This window comes from Podarcis vaucheri (assembly GCF_965113315.1).
Source record: "Podarcis vaucheri genome assembly, chromosome: 16".
Lineage (NCBI taxonomy): Eukaryota > Metazoa > Chordata > Lepidosauria > Squamata > Lacertidae > Podarcis > Podarcis vaucheri.
The window spans coordinates 3,198,064-3,215,935 of record NC_138754.1 but is presented as its reverse complement, the minus strand read 5'-3'; the positions used below and the strand labels follow the sequence as shown (position 1 = coordinate 3,215,935).

The 17,872-nt window shown below is 44.7% G+C and overlaps 1 protein-coding gene across 3 annotated transcripts in view; it reads left to right on the top strand.

The window, feature by feature from the left end:
- Window positions 1–16: 16 nt before the first annotated feature.
- The window catches only part of POGZ (pogo transposable element derived with ZNF domain), a 35,587-nt gene continuing 17,731 nt past the window's right edge, over window positions 17–17,872 (top strand). Inside the window, exons 1-2 of one of the 3 annotated variants that reach the window (XM_082202044.1) lie at window positions 17–190; window positions 13,623–13,747. In XM_082202044.1, coding sequence (XP_082058170.1) covers window positions 13,624–13,747 — 124 coding nt within the window. In that variant the 5' untranslated portion in view covers window positions 17–190; window position 13,623. Of the gene's footprint in view, window positions 191–1,259; window positions 1,715–13,622; window positions 13,748–17,872 lie in introns of those variants that run through there. The other 2 variants (XM_082202045.1, XM_082202046.1) reach the window with 2 other exon arrangements.

The window sequence follows — 17,872 nt, the reverse complement described above, 5'->3', positions numbered from 1 at the left end:
GGAGGGAGGGAGGGAGGGGTGTGCGCGTAGAAGCTCATGCTAGGCCGCTCTTCTCCTCCGAGGAGGGGTGCGCGTGTCCCTTTAAGAGTGTGGACGCGCCAAGCCTCCCAGGCTTTTGAGGAGGGAGACGGGAGGCGCAGAAACAGCGGCGGCGGCGGCGGCGGCAGCCGCGGCGGCCAGAGCCTGGAAGGTGAGTTGGCGCCATTCCGTTATGTGAGGGGAGAGGCGGACGCGACGGAAGGCACGACCCGGGGGAGGGGGGAGGGGGGAGGGGAGGGAAGAAGGTGTGTGTGTGTGTGTGTGTGTGGTGTGTGTGAGGGGAGCGCGCGTGCGCCATGGCGTCGGCGGCGCGCGGGCGGGCGCCAGCCAACGGAACGCAGGTGGCGGTTGGAGACCGTTGGAAACCGGTTCGAACCGCCCGGCTCTCCTTTTTTTTTTTTTACCCCCTCCTCACACCGGCCCGCTTTTTTAAGGCATATTTTACCTCAGCCGCGTATTGCGGGGGGGGGGGGGCGGGCAGAGGCAGCGAGGGAGAAAGTGCGCGCGCGCCGCACACAAAGCGAGACGTTCCGTGGGGGAGGGGGGGGGAAGGCGAGAGCCGGCGATTGGTGGGATGCGGGGAGAGGGCGGGGCCTCGCTCTTCGAGGGGGGAGGAAGGGGGCGGGGCTTCTCTCCTTTCCCCGCCCGCTAGGCGGCGGCATACCTCGGTCGAGGGCCGGCCTTGTTACTTTCCCCCATCCTTGGCTGTGAGGGGAAGGCGCGGAGTGATCCCGGACTATTTCGTCCGGAGGGGCGGGACGAGAAAGAGAGGGGGGAAAACGGAGTGAGGCGGCCGCGGCTCCCTCCGCCCACTCCCAATCTCCTTTTTCGCCCCCCAAACAGAACCCGTTTCTTCCTTAACCCCCCCCCCCCCAAAGTCTCTCTTGAGGTACTAAGTAAAAGCATAAATACACGCTAAAATCAGAATAAGCCTATGGACTCCATGTATCTACACACCATCCCCCCCCCCCACATATATAGTACAAATTTATTAATATATTAATCTCATGCACCCATCCTTCCCAAGCTGCAACTCAGTTGCTGGGTGGGCGGCCATGTTGGGCAAAGGGATTATTTTTCTTCTCCCCCCCCCACCCAAAGCATGAGATGTTGTGCTTTCTAAGGTGGTTTTTAAATTCATATTGGGAGGAATGATGATATTTTTGTTGGGGTCCTCTTTGAGTGGGAAGTAGCTGGTTTTGAATTTCCCTCACTTTGAGGGTGGGTGGGTGGGGGAAAGAGTAAGGGAGATGCTCCGCTTCAGAAATCGCTTCCCTCCCCAAAACATACATAATTATAATAGAATATAAGAATATGTTCGCTTGGGGGGGGGCTTTTAACATTCTGACAACCCCCTCCATTCCCCCCCCATCAGAATTAAGAAAGCAAGCTTCATCCCTTGACCTGACTTTGTTGTCATGTCAACCACCTCGAGGCAACACAGCTCCTTTTATTCTGCATTAAATAGAATTCCGCATTTGCCGTTGCCGATGGGAGTTCTGTGAGAGTTGCGGGGGGGGGGGACCCACCCTTTCCATACTAATTCACACCGAGGGCTGTTTTTGTTCACTGCCAAAGTCTTCTTGTGCAGGGAGTTTGCGGCCATGTGACAGTCGCGGCCGGGGCTTCCCCCTTCCCCTGTGCTTACGATCAGCTGTTGAGCTAGGAGCTACAGGTGAGCTTCCCATTAATTTTTCTTCTGTGCATTATAACGTAATGATCGTCCGCGCAATGTAGGTAGGAAAGCCACCGTTTCCCGACTCTGCATCTGTGCAGCAAGGAGGCTGCTGGGTTGACACCTTTATGGCTTCAGGGATATGTCACATTTGTATACAGCGGCCTGGTTTAATAAATGGCATGAGCACGGGAGATTAGGATATCAGTGGCTACAAGGCATGGTGGCTGTGTTCTCCACTGTCAGAAGCAGTATACCATATGCTGGGAAGTGGGAAGAGTGCTGTTGTTTAATTTCATTGTACACAGGTTGTGCAATGACAATAAAGGTACAGTGGACGCTCGGTTTGCAAACGTGATCCGTGCGGGATGCACGTTCGCAACCCGCAGCGGTGTGTCTGCGCACGCACGGGTTGCGATATAGCGCTTCTGCACATGCGCGACTGCCGAAACCCGGAAGTAACCCGTTCCAGTACTTCCAGGTTTTGGCAGGTGCATAACCCCAAAAAACGCAACCTGAAGTGGCTGTAACCCGAGGTATGACTGTATTATTACTGTGCCCAGGTCCAGCAGGTGGGCTTTCCAGAGGCATCCGGTTGACCCCTGCATGAATAGCATGCTGGGCTAGACAGGCCTTTGCAGGGCCCTTACGCGCTTAAACTATGGCTTATTAAACCATGGCTTAGCATTGCATGCAAAGGCCAGCTGCTTAACTGTGGTTTGTTTACTGCCCAACAGGCAGTGATCTGAAACCCTGGTTTGTTGTTGGCTTGAAAAACTTGGTTTGCTTTAACCACATCTTGGGTATTATGCGTTAATTTTCTGTTCACAACAACCCTGTAAAGAGATAAAGACTGAGAGTAGCCCAACATCACCCAGTGGGATTTTAACATCCTTTGAAGGGTGACCAACCATTCACTTTCTTCAGTTCTATCTATCTATCTATCTATCTATCTATCTTATCTATCCATTCTATCTGAAAATACAAGCAGTAAGTCCTGTTTATCTTCCTTAATCTATGCTAAATACACCCCGTATCTTCAGACTTTTCTCAGACTATCTCCCTATTTTCCAACTTCTTTGGGGTGCCCAAGAGATGCTTCACTGGTCCAAAATAGACCAGTTCCATTGCTTCCAGAATCTTGGCTGTGATATTTCATTGATGCAACATTCTTCTGTATCATAGCAACCTATTGTTGGCTTATCTCATGTCCACTTTGTCGAACTGTAATTCCTGAATCTTCCTTTTGAAGTGTGAGTAGCTAGTGAGTTTTGCCCCATCATAAAGTTAATGTAGTCAGTAACCTTCTGTGTAACACTTAACTTCTACTTCCATTCAATTGCATCTTGATTTCTCCTTCGTTTCAGATCATTTTGAATTTTTCCTCAGAAATGGTTGCACGTCCTCCTACTTTTGTCTCATTTTCATAAGCATATATGTCAGGGGTGGGGAACCTCAAGCAGAAGAGGTGAAAGTGGCCCTCCAGTCCTCTCTCTCTGGCCCTCATAACCCTTTTTGAGAGTATACACCCTGCTTCCTAGGCAACACCCCTCAGTAGCCCTGCTTTACACCCCCAGTGCTTTTGCCTGGCTGGAATATGTTGTTGAAGTCTGATAATGCCTCTTCTGGATAATGCTGTTCTGGATAGAGGATACAGAATGCTGTGTGTGTGCAGAAACTAACTTAACGTATATAGGTGAAATTGTTATTAGTTGCTCCTCTCATTTTACCCGCTGGCCCTGCCCACTGCAGACATGTCACCTTCAAAAGCTTGCCTGAAAATGAATGTGCATCTCAAGCTGAAAAAGTCTCTACCCCTAGTTTATGTAATTAATGTGGATTTTGAATAGTGTGTGACCCTAGGTCTGACCTCTGCAGAATCCTGTTCCATTCAAGGCTGCAGTCTGACTGAATTTCTCTGTAAACATGCATGTAATTGAACAATGTGTAGTATCTTGTCAGTTCCTTTAAGACTAACCTTTGAGTGTGTGTTTTAAACCAGTTCTGCTGTCTGTCAGGTGACTGTTTCTTCTACCCACCTTTTCCCAGGAGTTCTCCCAGGTGCCATGCTTCTTGTTGAATCAGACTCTCCTGCTAGGAAAATGGACCTTTTGAGTTGGAAAGCTTCTCTTCTCTTAACAGTACTTTGAGGAAGTCGTAGACTCTTTGGCCTGAAAAATGCGTCACGAGAAATTGGATCTGGGACTGGTTTGTTGCATTCCAGAACCATCCAGCCTTAACCCCTCTGGCCAGTATGACATTATTAACATATCCTTTAAAAAAAAAAATAATGTGTTGATGAAAATGTGAGGAGAGGAACTGCAGCTCAGTGGTAGAGCAGCTGCTTTGCATGCAGGAGATATTGGGTTCAATCCCCAGCATCTCCACCTAGGGCTGTGAAGAACTCCTGCCTAAAATCTTGGGAGAACTGCTTCCAGTCAGTGCAGATAATACTGTCTGACTCAGTAGGGCAGCTTCCTATGCCCCTCTTCAAATCAGCCGATCATTCAGAATCACGAGGACTGGAATCTTGCTTTGTTTTTGAGGCAAGGACCACAGCTCTGTTTTAGAGGTAAAACAGAGTAAAAGGTCCCGGGTTCAACTCCCTGCACTTCCATGAGAGCCACTGCCAGTCAGTGTGGACAGTACTGAGCTAGGATCTGATTCAATATAAGGCAGCTTTCTGTGCCATGTTGTTGGTGTTGCTTAGTCGTTTAGTCGTGTCCGACTCTTTGTGACCCCCTGGACCAGAGCACACCAGGCACTCCTGTCTTCCACTGCCTCCCACAGTTTGGTCAAACTCATGCTGGTAGCTTCGAGAACACTGTCCCACCATCTCGTCCTCTGTCGTCCCCTTCTCCTTGTGCCTGCAATCTTTCCCAGTATCAGGGTCTTTTCCAGGGAGTCTTCTCTTCTCATGAGGTGGCCAAAGTCTTGGAGCCTCAGCTTCACGATCCCTTCCAGCAAGCACTCAGGGCTGATTTCTTTAAGAATGGATAGGTTTGATCTTGCAGTCCATGGGACTCTCAAGAATCTCCTCCAGCACCATAATTCAAAAGCATCAATTCTTCAGCGATCAGCCTTCTTTACGGTCCAGCTTTCACTTCCATACATCACTACTGGGAAAACCATGTACACCTTCAATATTCCAAGTTGCTGCTGGAGTAAGGGGAGAAATCTTACATGTTCCTAGGTGCCATTTGTAATTGTTGGAACCACACCCTGGGACCTGCTGGTGAAGAGTGGGCAATAAATTTAACAATCAGTTAATTGATTTTGGGAGCACTATAACCAAATTTGTCAGTGATGTGCAGCCTGGAAATTCCACACACACACATTGGCCAATCCCAGGAAAATACCTTCCTTTCTCCTTTTTCTGCTAAAAATAAGCTCCCCCTTTAACCACCCTGTAGCTTCAAACAGCTGAGTCCTGTGGCGTCTTAAAACACTGTCACTTCAGAGGACCACAGGCCACTTGGTCAGATTTGGAAAAGTGGTCTCTAGCCCAAGAAACCTTATAGCATGAGAAACGTGATAATCTTTCAGGAGCCACTGGATCCTTGGTTTTTTATTCTTACAAAATGTGGCCAGCCCTCTGGAATTGTAAGCCTAATTCTGTTTCAGGGGTGGGTAACCTGTGGCTCGCCAGATGTTACTGAAGTACAGTTCCCACTGTCTCTGATTATTGGCCATGATGGTTAGGGCTGATGGAAGTTTGAGCCAGACAACATCTGGAGGGGCCAAAGTTTTCCCAGCCCTGGTCTAATTAATTGTTGGATTTCTACTAGTGGGCTAGAGTGCACAACTGTGACATCACTATCTTTCTTTTCTTCTTGGAATTTTTTTTAAGAGAAGGGGAAAGATTGAAAAAAGGCAGGAAGTAGAAAAGCGGGGGGGGGGGGAGCAACAACAACAACAATAATAATAAGTGTGTGCAGGGGTTTTTTATGAAGTAGATTGGTCCTATGTTGTGTGTTAGGGTTAAAGGTCTGAAAGGTTTGGTGACTGCTGTAATGCAGGTGTCTGTGGGCCCTCCAGGTATCTCTAGACTCAAGTTCCCATCCTCCCTGACCATTGGCTGGCCATGCTAGGTGGGGACTGATGGAGTCCAACAACTCAGCTTTATACACCTTTGCTGTAAACAAATTCCTTCTATCCACTGTTCTCAGGCTGCCTTGCAGCATCTAGGGTTTTTACACACTTTGTATCTTTTACATACTGCTTTTCTGTCAAAATATCCACAGCCGTTCAACTCTGTGGTTATGGCCGTGATACCCCTTGATAACAACCGTCAGTAAACAAGCCACGCACTGTGTTTCACCCAGGCATAATCTGTTTTCATCATCCTGACTCTTAATACAGTGGTGCCTCGCAAGACGAAATTAATTTGTTCTGCGAGTTTTTTCGTCTAGCGAATTTTTCGTCTTGTAAAGCACGGTGTCGGAAAAGTTTTGGAAAAGCTTCAAAAATTGCCAAAAACCTCAAAAAAGGCTACCACACCGCGTTCTATGAGTTGCTCCTCGAAGTCAAGTCGCAACTGTATTAAGGGTGTTAAGAAAAAGGAAACAAACTTGCAAAAAACGCAAGACGTTTTGTCTTGCGAAGCAAGCCCATAGGGAAATTCGTCTTGCGAAGCAGCTCAAAAACCGCAAAACCCTTTCGTCTAGCGAGTTTTTCGTCTTGCGAGGCATTCGTCTTGCGGGGCACCACTGTATGCTAAAAGCAGATTGGCACTATGTGCTCCTGGTTGGAAGAGGAAGACCAGTTTCCTAGACAGACTGGCTGGCTGGCTGGCTGGCTGCTCCTGAGTTGCTTCTTATTGGAGCATGGTCCCTGTGCATCCTCCCCCCCCCCATTCTTCTGTTACTGTTGATCAAGTGTGTATCCTTGCCAACCTGCGTGGGTGTTGTGAGGTCTCGGTTAAATACTGGCTGTTGAGTGCACTGGGTTTCTGAGAGAGGTGACACCATAGCAATCTCTGGGTATTTACTTGCTGGTAGCATTGTCAATGTGCATGATGCTTTATGATGTACAAGAGGTCCAGTGTGATATTTAACGTGGGAGATAGTGTTGGCTCCAGGTTTCAGACAACCTCCTCTCCACCATCATCAACATCTCCTTCGCTTCCTCTTCATGGCAACAGAGCTGCTTGCTTGACAAGCAGAGAACGAACAGGATACCTGAGAGTGTCATTTCTGATCCACTTTCTCACCACTAACACTTTCTGGACCAGAGTGAAGAGGCTGATAAACAAGCAAGGAGGTTGCAATAGTGGAGAGGAGGAGGAGTAGGTCTTGCGGGGAGGTGCTGTTGCTATTCACACACACACACGCACGCTCCACCAGTGTGGGCCCCCAGCAAATTCCCAACCTTTCCAACCACTGGGGCCAACCCCGGTGGAAGAGGCAACAGAAGGAGGAGAAGAGTAACCACAGGAAGAATATGCATTTCTTTCTAGATAAAAGGCGAGGTGCCTGTCCCAAGGGGACTTATATTTTAAAATTAGTCAAATGGGAAGTGTGTGTGTGTGTGTGTGTGTGTGTGTGTATGTGTATGTGTGGTAGCAAGGAGTGGAATAATATGTGTTTATTCCAGTTGCAATCATTACAATGTAATTTTACACAGGCTTTTTAAATAGCCACACATCTGATCGCCCATGGTGAAGGAAATTCTCCTCCATGTGAACCTTGCTTTTTTAAAAAAAGTTCAGGACCAAACCAATAAGCTAAATATGAGTATGATGGTTCTAACCTCTCATTTTCCTCAGCAATTTTTCAGCCATTCTTTTTCCGTGTGTGTGTGTGTGTGTGTGTGTGTGTGTGTGCACGGAGCATTGTAACACTTGGGGACTTTTCTTATATTACGTGGGCTTATTAACTCTGATCATCTTGTATGACGTACTAACAGTGGCGCACAGGGTTTGATGCTGCTGGTTGGGGAAAAAAATGGGAACGCAGTTAATGAGCTTCACCTAATAGTGTTGATGTGAAAGGAGCAAGGGAGCATTGGTCAGCATTAGATGCTTCAGGGATACACCCCCCCCCATGACAGTTGTCAGGTGAACTGAGTCAGCCTTTGTGTCCTTCCTCATTCAGGGCCATAGCGCCCGCCTATATTAGAGTGGGATTAAGAACACATTAAGAGTCTGCTGGATCAGGCCAGTAGCCCATTTAGTCCAGGATCCCGTTCTCACAGTAGCCAACCAGATGCCTGTGGGAAACCTGGAAGAGGGATCTGAGCTCAATAACCCTCTCCCCCTCTGTGGTTTTCTAGCAACTGGTGTTTGGAAGCATTACTGCCTCCAGCTGTTGAGGCAAAGCATAGCCACCATGACTAGTATCCATTGATAGCCTACTCAATGGATTTGTCCAGTCCACTTTGATCAACACTCCACGGCCTCCCTCCTTCAAGGGGTATAGATGAGCAGAAACCTCACCAATGTGCTATCCTCTGTTTTGAACTATAATTTCCATCACCCACAGCCATCCAGATCTGGAGGTTTTCAGATTAGTGAAGGCTTGGTTAGTGGGTACATCCATCATATCCTTTGTATGTGGGTTATAATACTGTAATTATAATATTGAGTATGAGTGCTTTATGTATGAGTGGTTGGTTGAGGTAGTGAAGGAGTGTGGTGGTTACATGGAAGGTGAGTGGACCAAGTGAGTGGGTGTAATGACAATGTGTCTTAGCTGGTTGAAATATTACGTTGTGCTGCCTTGTAGTGCTCCCCTATTTCATTTACGTGAGTATTGTGTTTATGTATGGATATTGTTTATATATTTGTTTTAGAAATCACTTGATGGAAGATTTTATTGTACTTACTTACTGTTCTCATATCTATCCATTGTACGGTAAATTGCTTTGAGATCTCAGACAACAACCAGTCTGTATATGTAAATAATAAACACTGTTTTCATTTTTCATGGCACTCAGTTTGAAAATAATGGAATGATTCCTTTCCTTGTTGTAAGAAAATTTAAAACTGGTTTGGCTGCTTAAGTTAAGGAAGTGGTCTGCATTTATTATTATTATTTGTGCCAGGTTGTTAATCAATTACGTACACTAAGTACAGTAACTTAATTACTTACTGCCCACAAAGGTCTGTTTTAATAGAACAAACCACTAATATGTTCGAATCTGGTTTAGAAGGGGAAAAAAGATACCTTGTGATATATTTAGCACATTCTGGGTCCATGTTTGTGAACGAGCATCTGCTTGTGCGGTGGCAGAAAGCAAAATGTTAGCATTATTTATCACTTGGATTAAATAATTGGATTGAATCAGGGAAGCCTTAGGGTCTCAAAATTATGTACAGCAAAGGCTTTGGGAGGAAGACTGAAGGGAAGAAATGGGGAAGATTTCTACTTAGTTGAACTGGTGTGTGGAAGTGGTACAAATTTGTGCTTGAGGCTGGACACAGTGGGCTGCTTAGAATTTGCCTCTTCGCAGTTCTTGAAGATTTCTGGAGGTTTAAAATAATGTGCTGGGGTTGTAGGTAGACCAGTGAATCTTGATCCCAGGCTATGTTTGTTCTCAAATCTTCAAAGATGTTGATGCAGACAACCAAGAGAATTATCAGAATTCAATGGGACATCCCAACCAAGCAAAAAGATTCAAGTAGGCTATGAAGTAAGGCTGGTGGAGGTGTGTGGCCTGGAGAGAATATTGAGGGTTGGACAGAGAGGCTTGGAGAGCTGTATTTGGTTTCCAGGCCTGTGGCTCCCTGCCTTTGATCAATGTGGACCCAAGGGGTTTGAAAACAGCAGTATCGCTTGAGCAGCACCCAGCTTTCTGCTCAGAGCAGACCCGCTGAAATGAATGGACCTCAGTTGGATGCAAACCCCGGTAACAAAGGACCCACGGAGGCTGTGAGGAAAAGAGGATGAGTCATGATGGGAAGTCAAAGGGAGTTGGCTTCAGTAGGTGACCAAGAAGTTGATGGCAAATAGCACAATGGACAGAGAGTAAAAGTTTCATGAGGTAGGAAATGGAATCATCCACAAGAAGGTGGAATTTAAGCCAAGAGGTGTTATCTGAAGAGTTGAAAGGCAGGAGGCCGAATGGCAAAAGTCTCTGTATTCACTTTTAGTTGCTTGCTACAACATCTTTCCAACCAAAGCAGCATCTGCAATGGTGACTTCCATGCCAGTTTTGAGCTGGTTAAAAGCACATAGGAATAATAAAATGAATCATGCAAACTAACACAACCAGCTAAAATGGAAACAGTCCATTCAAATTCTCTTGCACGTTGCTTAGAGATGACTGTGATTAAACGGTATGCAAATTGTTGAAATAATATAGCAATAGAGTAGTAGACACATTGAAATTAATTGTTGTTGTTTAGTCGTTGAGTCGTGTCCGACTCTTCGTGACCCCCTGGACCAGAGCACGCCAGGCCCTCCTGTCTTCCACTGCCTCCCGCCGTTTGGTCAGACTCATGTTTGTAGCTTCGAGAACACTGTCCAACCAAAAAAATCCCAACTAATCTGTTAACTGTTTACAGCATTGTGAAATTTTGCTTCAAACAAGCAAAATACAATTGCAGTGAATCGTTTATAACTTTGAACCATCTCAGCAAGCTTTGAATGCAGAGAGAGTTCACGGGGTGGTTCTTCTTTGCCACTTTCTCTCTCTACCAATGAGAATACCTTTTTGGATGTGGCACCTCGGCTGGTTCATTCCATATCAAGTGATCCAACTTTTTTACCTTGTCATCCAATTTTCTTAATATTTTGTACACTTGTTGAATGATCAAAACAAAGTTTAAATCTAAAATTTTAGCTTTTTATCTCATCCCATTTGTGAGTTATGAGGGTTTGGATTTTTTTTTAAAAAAGACAATTTTGGCTTTGTTGGAGTACACAAAAATCTTAAAAGCTCAACCCAGCATTGAGATACGTCAAAACTAAAACACCAATTTCTTCAGAACTTCATGGGCTTTAATATAATATGTCAAAAGATGGACTTACTTTAAATTTTAGATTTAAGTTACAAAATTTAAAAAGTGATCAAAAATTAATGATTAAGCTTTTTCAAAAAATATTGTATTGATTATTTAATATTTCTAAGATCTACCTCAGCATCTTAAAAAGTAGAGATATCACCTTGCCAACAAAGGTCCGTATAGTAAAAGCTATGGTTTTCCCAGTAGTGATGTAAGGAAGTGAAAGCTGGACCATAAAGAAAGCTGATCGCCGAAGAATTGATGCTTTTGAATTATGGTGCTGGAGGAGACTCTTGAGAATCCCATGGACTGCAAGAAGATCGAACCTATCCATTCTTAAGGAAACCAGCCCTGAGTGCTCACTGGAAGGACAGTTCCTGAAGCTGAGGCTCCAATATTTTGGCCACCTCAGGAGAAGAGAAGACTCCCTGGAAAAGACCCTGATGTTGGGAAAGATTGAGGGCACAAGGAGAAGGGGACGACAGAGGACGAGATGGTTGGATAGTGTTCTCGAAGCTATGAACATGAGTTTGACCAAACTGCAGGAGGCAGTGGAAGACAGAAGTGCCTGGCGTGCTCTGGTCCATGGGGTCACGAAGAGTCGGACACGACTAAACAACAACAACAAGATCTACCTGCAAAATTTCATCTTGGGCTCTTAATGGGATCACATTGGAAAAAACATTCTGTACATACATGTCTGCCTTACTGGGTTCTATTTAGGATAAATGGGTCTTCTTGGAGTAAAATATAACTGAAGAAACAAGACTTCAAACTATAATATCAGTTACTCCAGGCATTTCTTTAGAAAGTTATGCAATTAAAAGGTATCTGAAAAGCTAGTCAGGCTTTTCTTTTAAAAACATGTTCCAAAGTAGAGTGATGGCTTGCTGTCGCGTTATAGAATTGCTTTAAAAGAATTATTGTTAGTAGTTCATTTCATGAACATTACAACAAAATGCATATCAAACTAAATTATGGTGTGTGTGTGTGTGTGTGTGTGTGTGTGTGTGTGTGTGGAAACCTTACACATGAAACGGGTCTGAAAACATTTATTCTTCCATTATTTATACTTCACACCAAACGCTTTTCAAGAGCATTTGTTGCACACAACGTTTCATTTTTTGTCAAAGTGTAAGTGCGGCCAGTTGCAGTTCTTGGTTGACCCTTGTTGGAACTTGTACTCACCCTACCTTAAGAGCATCCCGGCTAGATGGGTAAACAGATGGTGATACTGGTCCTGGCGGGTTAAAGAAGGTCACGGTTCCTTCTTCACTTTCAGTAGTCTCAATAGTCCACTGACAGCACATAGGTCATCCACCATGTTTTATTGTATTCACAGGTCACATACCCAGTTATCTCAGCCATAACCAGAGATTTTGTACCTCCTTCAGTGTCGAACTTCTCACTCTCACTGCTAAAGGAGTACACCTCGGTCACAATTTCTGTTGAACTGGATGTAGATGGGAATAAGCCGTAAAATCCTTGTGTTTCTTTGATCACCTTCACTCTTTCAAGGCGTCGTTTTAGGAACATTTCTTCTTTTCTGTACTCCTCATTTGTTGAAAATAAGAACTAGATAGAAGGAATGTTATCTTGGCACCAGCTGAAGCAGGGTAGGCAATCTAAGGCCTGGGGGCCGGATGTGGCCCAATCGCCTTCTAAATCCGGCCCGTGGACGGTCCGGGAATCAGTGTGTTTTTACACGAGTAGAATGTGCCCCTTTATTTAAAATGCACCTCTGGGTTATTTGTAGGGGCTGCCTGGTGTTCTTACATGAGTAGAATGTGTCCTTTTATTTAAAATGCATCTCTGGGTTATTTGTGAGGCATAGGAATTTGTTCATATTCCCCCCCCCCCAAAAAAAAAATATAGTCCGGCCCACATGGTCTGAAGGACGGTGGACTGGCCCATGGCTGAAAAAGGTTGCTGACCCCTGAGTTAAAGAGTTCCCGCAGTGTCTTAATTTGGTTTGATGGGTATTTTGTTGTAATATTCATGAAATGAAGTACTAATAATAATTCTTTCAAAGCTATATAAATGTGATAGTATGTATCACAGCCAACTTACGGTTACAGTTTAAATGACTGAAGCAAAACAAAGTAACAGCAAGTATTTTAAAAACAACACAAAGCCAGTTTTTAAACTTTCAGTTTAGCAGTTGTTCTAAATAGGCATTGGGCCAATTCCTCAAACACATTCAGCATCATGGCTTTGTGGAAGGTCTGACAATATTTCCTCTTTACTTTAGTTATTAAATAATATTTATAATCTGTCCTCTCATCTGTTCTCTGGTGGGGCACAGATAAAAACAAACAAATAATAAACAACATGCTGAAATATACCATTGAACAATAGAGCAGGTTAAAACAGCCATCAGCTTTACAAAACTTGACATGCCTCGGTGAAATGATAATGCTCTTGGAACTGGCTCTACCTGTAAGGGAAGGGCTGTCCCCATTTGGGAAGCCACCACGTTGAAGGCCCCGCCATGCACTACCACATAGCCACGTTCCCCCAGCGGTGGAATACAGAGAAGAGATCCTTCCGACAATCTCAGTACACAGGCAGGGCTGGTATTTGACCAGCCTTAGGCAGGTGTTGAACACTTCCCAGCATGATCAAGAATTGGGGGCCGCTAGAATGCATAAGGCATTCTGAAACCACTACTGTCAGAGGCATGGTGCCTGTCAGTTGCTGGAAACGGGGTGTGGAGGGAAGAGTGTCCTTGTGCTCATGTCCACCTTATGCGGACTTCTTATTTGCATCTGATTGGCCACTGAGATGATCCATCAGGACTCTTCTTACATTCATTGAACGTGGAGAGAGTTTCCAGAGGGAAGGAAGTTTGAGAACCGTTCCATTGGACCGATAGCATATGTTTTCCTGGCTTAGGTCTCAGTTCTTCATTTCCCCACAAAAGACAGATTGACATTTTTTTTCCCTCTCCCCCACCCTCAGGATGGCGGACACAGACCTATTTATGGAATGTGAGGAGGAGGAGCTGGAGCCGTGGCAGAAAATCAGCGATGTGATCGAGGACTCTGTGGTTGAAGATTACAATTCGGTTGACAAAACCGCAACAGGTAACGACCCTCTTCCTTTCCTTCTTTAAAAAAGCAAAACTCATGTAAGACGATACACAAATTCTACATTACGTTGCTTGGCAGTTTTCATTTCGGGTGGTATGCCATCCATACCCAGTTTAAATAATTCATCTGCCTTCCAATCTGATGTACTGCAGCATTCATTTTCCAAATGCTTTTTTTAAAAAAAGAAATATTGCTTTTGTGTCTCACCATTTTCACAATGCATGAATCGAGCCTTTATGTATGTCACTTCCAGGTGGGCATGGAACAAGAGTTTCCTGGAATTTGACAATTAATTCATAAGAGAAACATGGGCAGCTGCCATATACCCAGACAGCATTGATCTGTATAACTCTGACTCCACGCTGACTCTAGTTGCTCTGCAGGGGTTCAGACAAGACATTCCCAGCCCTACCTGGCAATGCCAGGGGGTGGGGTTGAACCTTGGACATTCTGCATGCAAAGCAGATGTTCTGCCACTGAGCTGTGGTCCTTCCAGAATTATCCTTATTACAGTGGTACCTCTGGATATGAATGGGATCCGTTCCAGAGCCCCATTCGCATACAGAAGCAAATGTAACTAGTGACGACACGTCTGCGCATGCGCGTGTCGCTTTGCACATACGCGTGACGTCATTTTGAGCGTCTGCGCATGCGCAAGTGGCAAAACCCAGAAGTAATGCGCTCCGTTACTTCCGGGTTGCTGTGGAGCACAACTCGGAACACGCTCAACATGAAGCATATTCAACCCGAGGTATGACTGTACTAGCAAAAGGCTTGTCAACTCTTAGCGGAGCAGAGAGTTCCAGTACTCTTCTCCAGCCATACTTCCTGGCAAGTAATCTCCCTGGCTTTTCACTAAACGTTAGCAGTTCTATTAATTTCAACAGTGATGTGGTTTTTAGGGTTTGGGGAGTTATCATCTTTCTTCTGCTGACAGATTTTAATGTTGTTTATGGGAACCCTTTTTGCACAGCTTTGTAAAATGGCCGTTGATATTCCTATGCGGTTGTATTTATGGATTTTTAAATTGTATTTCCTATTTTGTATCTTGTAAGTCACCTTAAAAGACTTTGGTGGGAGTAATGCACACAGTTAATAAATAATAATCATAGCCAGGTGCCCTTGAGAAGCCCACAAGCAACACCTGTATGTGACAGCACCTCTCCCCATTTATAACTTGGCATTCAAAGACATCCTGTCTCCCAGCAGTGGAAGGTAGTTGTACAAAGCTGTTGTGGTTAGCGGGCCTTTGATAGCATTATTCTTCCATGAATCTGGCCAGTCCCCTTTTAAAGCTGTCTTAAGTTGGTGGCCATCACCCCTTCTTGTGGTTGTGAACTCCACAGTTAAACTGTGCACTGTTTGAAGAAGTCGTTCCTTTTGTCTGACCTTAATCTCCCCCAGTTCAGCTTGCTTGGATAGCCCTGAGTTTCAGTATTATGAGATAGCAAGAAAAACATACCCTTGTCCACTTTCTCCACAGCATGTATTGTTTTATGCAGTTCTATCACGTCTCTTATTCACCCCTTTTCCCAACTTAAAGCGCCTTAAATGTTGTAACCTTTCCTGGAAAGAGAGTTGGTCCAGTATTGCACACATAGTCCTGGTTATTTTGCTTGCCCTCTACAATATCCTTTTTGAGGTGTGGTAACTAACTAGAACTGTTTCCCAATGTGGTTCCACTGTAGAGTTGTATAAGAATGCTATGATATTGGTAGTTTTATCTTCAACCCCTTTACCAATGGAATTCAGTCTCTGTTCTTTAGTCTTACATGCAAAGACACAGGGGGGAAAACCCCATTATTTCTTCCCTAGCTATTAATATCCTTGTGGGTGTGACAGATTGGCACATTTAATAGCTTGTCTTCTTGTCTGGCTGTTCTGATTTGCTCCTTCCCTGCCTTCTGGCTGATATAAAGAATAGCTTCAATTTGAGATTGGTATGTGAGACTTGGGTCTTAGATTCTGAGAAGCAGCTGGTGAGATGTTCGATCTTTTTCTGAGCTATATGATTGCAGGTACATAAGAACAACCCTGCTGGATCAGGCCAATGGCCTGTTCTCACGGTGCCTAACTGGATTCCGGTGGGAAACCTGTAAGCAAGACTCAAACACAAGAGTCTTTTCCTCTCCTGTGGCTTCCAGGAACTGGTATTCAAGAAGCGTTGCTGGTTCTGTCTGTGGAGGCAGAGCCTAGCCATTCTGGCTGGTAACCATTGATGTCCTTGTCCTTCAAGAATTTGTCCAGACCTCTCTTAAAGCCATCCATCTTGGTGGCTATCATTGCCTCCTGTGGGAGCGAGTTCCATAGTCTATGCACTGCATGAAGAAATACTTTCTTTTATCTATCCTGAGAGGGACGCGGGTGGCGCTGTCGGTTAAACCACAGAGCCTAGGACTTGCTGATCAGAAGGTCGGCGGTTCGAATCCCCGCGATGGGGTGAGCTCCCGTTGCTCGATCCCTGCTCCTGCCAACCTAGCAGTTCGAAAGCACGTCAAAGTGCAAGTAGATAAATAGGTACCGTTCCAGCAGGAAGGTAAATGGCGTTTCCGTGCGCTGCTCTGGTTCGCCAGAAGCGGCTTAGTCATTCTGGCCTCATGACCCGGAAGCTGTACGCCGGCTCCCTCGGCCAATAAAGCGAGATGAGCGCCGCAACCCCAGTCGGTCACGACTGGACCTCATGGTCAGGGGTCCCTTTACCTTTACCTTCTATCTGTCCTGAGCCTTCCAGTGTTCAACTTCATTGGATATCCCCAAGTTCTAAGGTTATGAGAGACAGAGAGAGAAGCTATTCTCTAAACCTTTGGGCCCATCTAGCTCAGTATCATTTACACTGACTAAATAAAAAAAATTCCTTCCTGTAGCACCTTAAAGACCAACTAAGTTAGTTCTTGGTATAAGCTTTCGTGTGCATGCACACTTCTTCAGATACACAGCGCCGCAACCCCAGTCGGTCTGTGTATCTGAAGAAGTGTGCATGCACACGAAAGCTTATACCAAGAACTAACTTAGTTGGTCTTTAAGGTGCTACAGGAAGGAATTTTTTTTATTTTGACTATGGCAGACCAACACGGCTACCCATCTGTAATTTACACTGACTGTTTCAGTTCTCCAGAGTTTCAGACAATATGTCTTTCCCAGCCTTACCTGAACGTGCCGAAGTTTGAATCTAGGACTTTCTGCATGCAAAGCAGATGACTCACCACCAAGCTGTGGACATTCCCTTAAAAATAATAGCAATATTCCAATCCCCATGGTTCTGGAGAGGTCAATAGGAAGCTGCCCTATACCATACCATACCATTTGTCCATCTAGTATTATCTACGCCAACTCCAGACTTTCAGGTAGGGACATTCCCAGCCTGCTTCTACACAGGAAACCAAATATGTCCCTGCATGTAGAAAGCTATCACCTTTCACCCTCAGCCATGACATGCTAATTTTCTCTGCGCTGGGATTATTGGTTTGTTTACTTTCAGTGGAGGCTCACTCTTCATGCTGAAGGTGGGGGTTCATTCATCTGTTTGGATTCTCCTCTAATAAAGAAGGAATCCTTGCATATAGACAACTAGTGTAGTAGAGTGAGATAAGGCTCCATCATATACTGATTTTCTGTCTGCAGGGATTTTTATTTTATTTTCAGTAAGCAAATTTATTTATTTATGTATTTATTTATTTTTGGTATGGAGGACCATTCCATCCTGTTAGTTCCCTTCCAGTGCTGCTGCACTGGATTTCAGATCCAGAGCCTTTCATTGTTAGCAGATACTTATTTTTCCCCACAAAATTTATGTACTGCTTCATTGTAAGAAAGAGCAAAAAATCTCAAAGTGGTTTACAGAAATAATAAGATAATAATAATAATTAATAATTTTTATTTATACCCCGCCCTCCCCAGCCAAGCCCAGGCTCAGGGCAGCTAACAAGCAATAATAAAAACAAGTTGAATGAATACAACTTAAAAACAAGATTAAAATACAACAATTAAAATATTGAAACATTAAAATATTAAAATGCAGCCTCATCACAATGAAATTATCAGTAAGAATAGTTAAAGGGAACTGTTTAAAACATTAAAACAATAATTAAAATCAATGATGAGCTAAATACCAGATGTCTA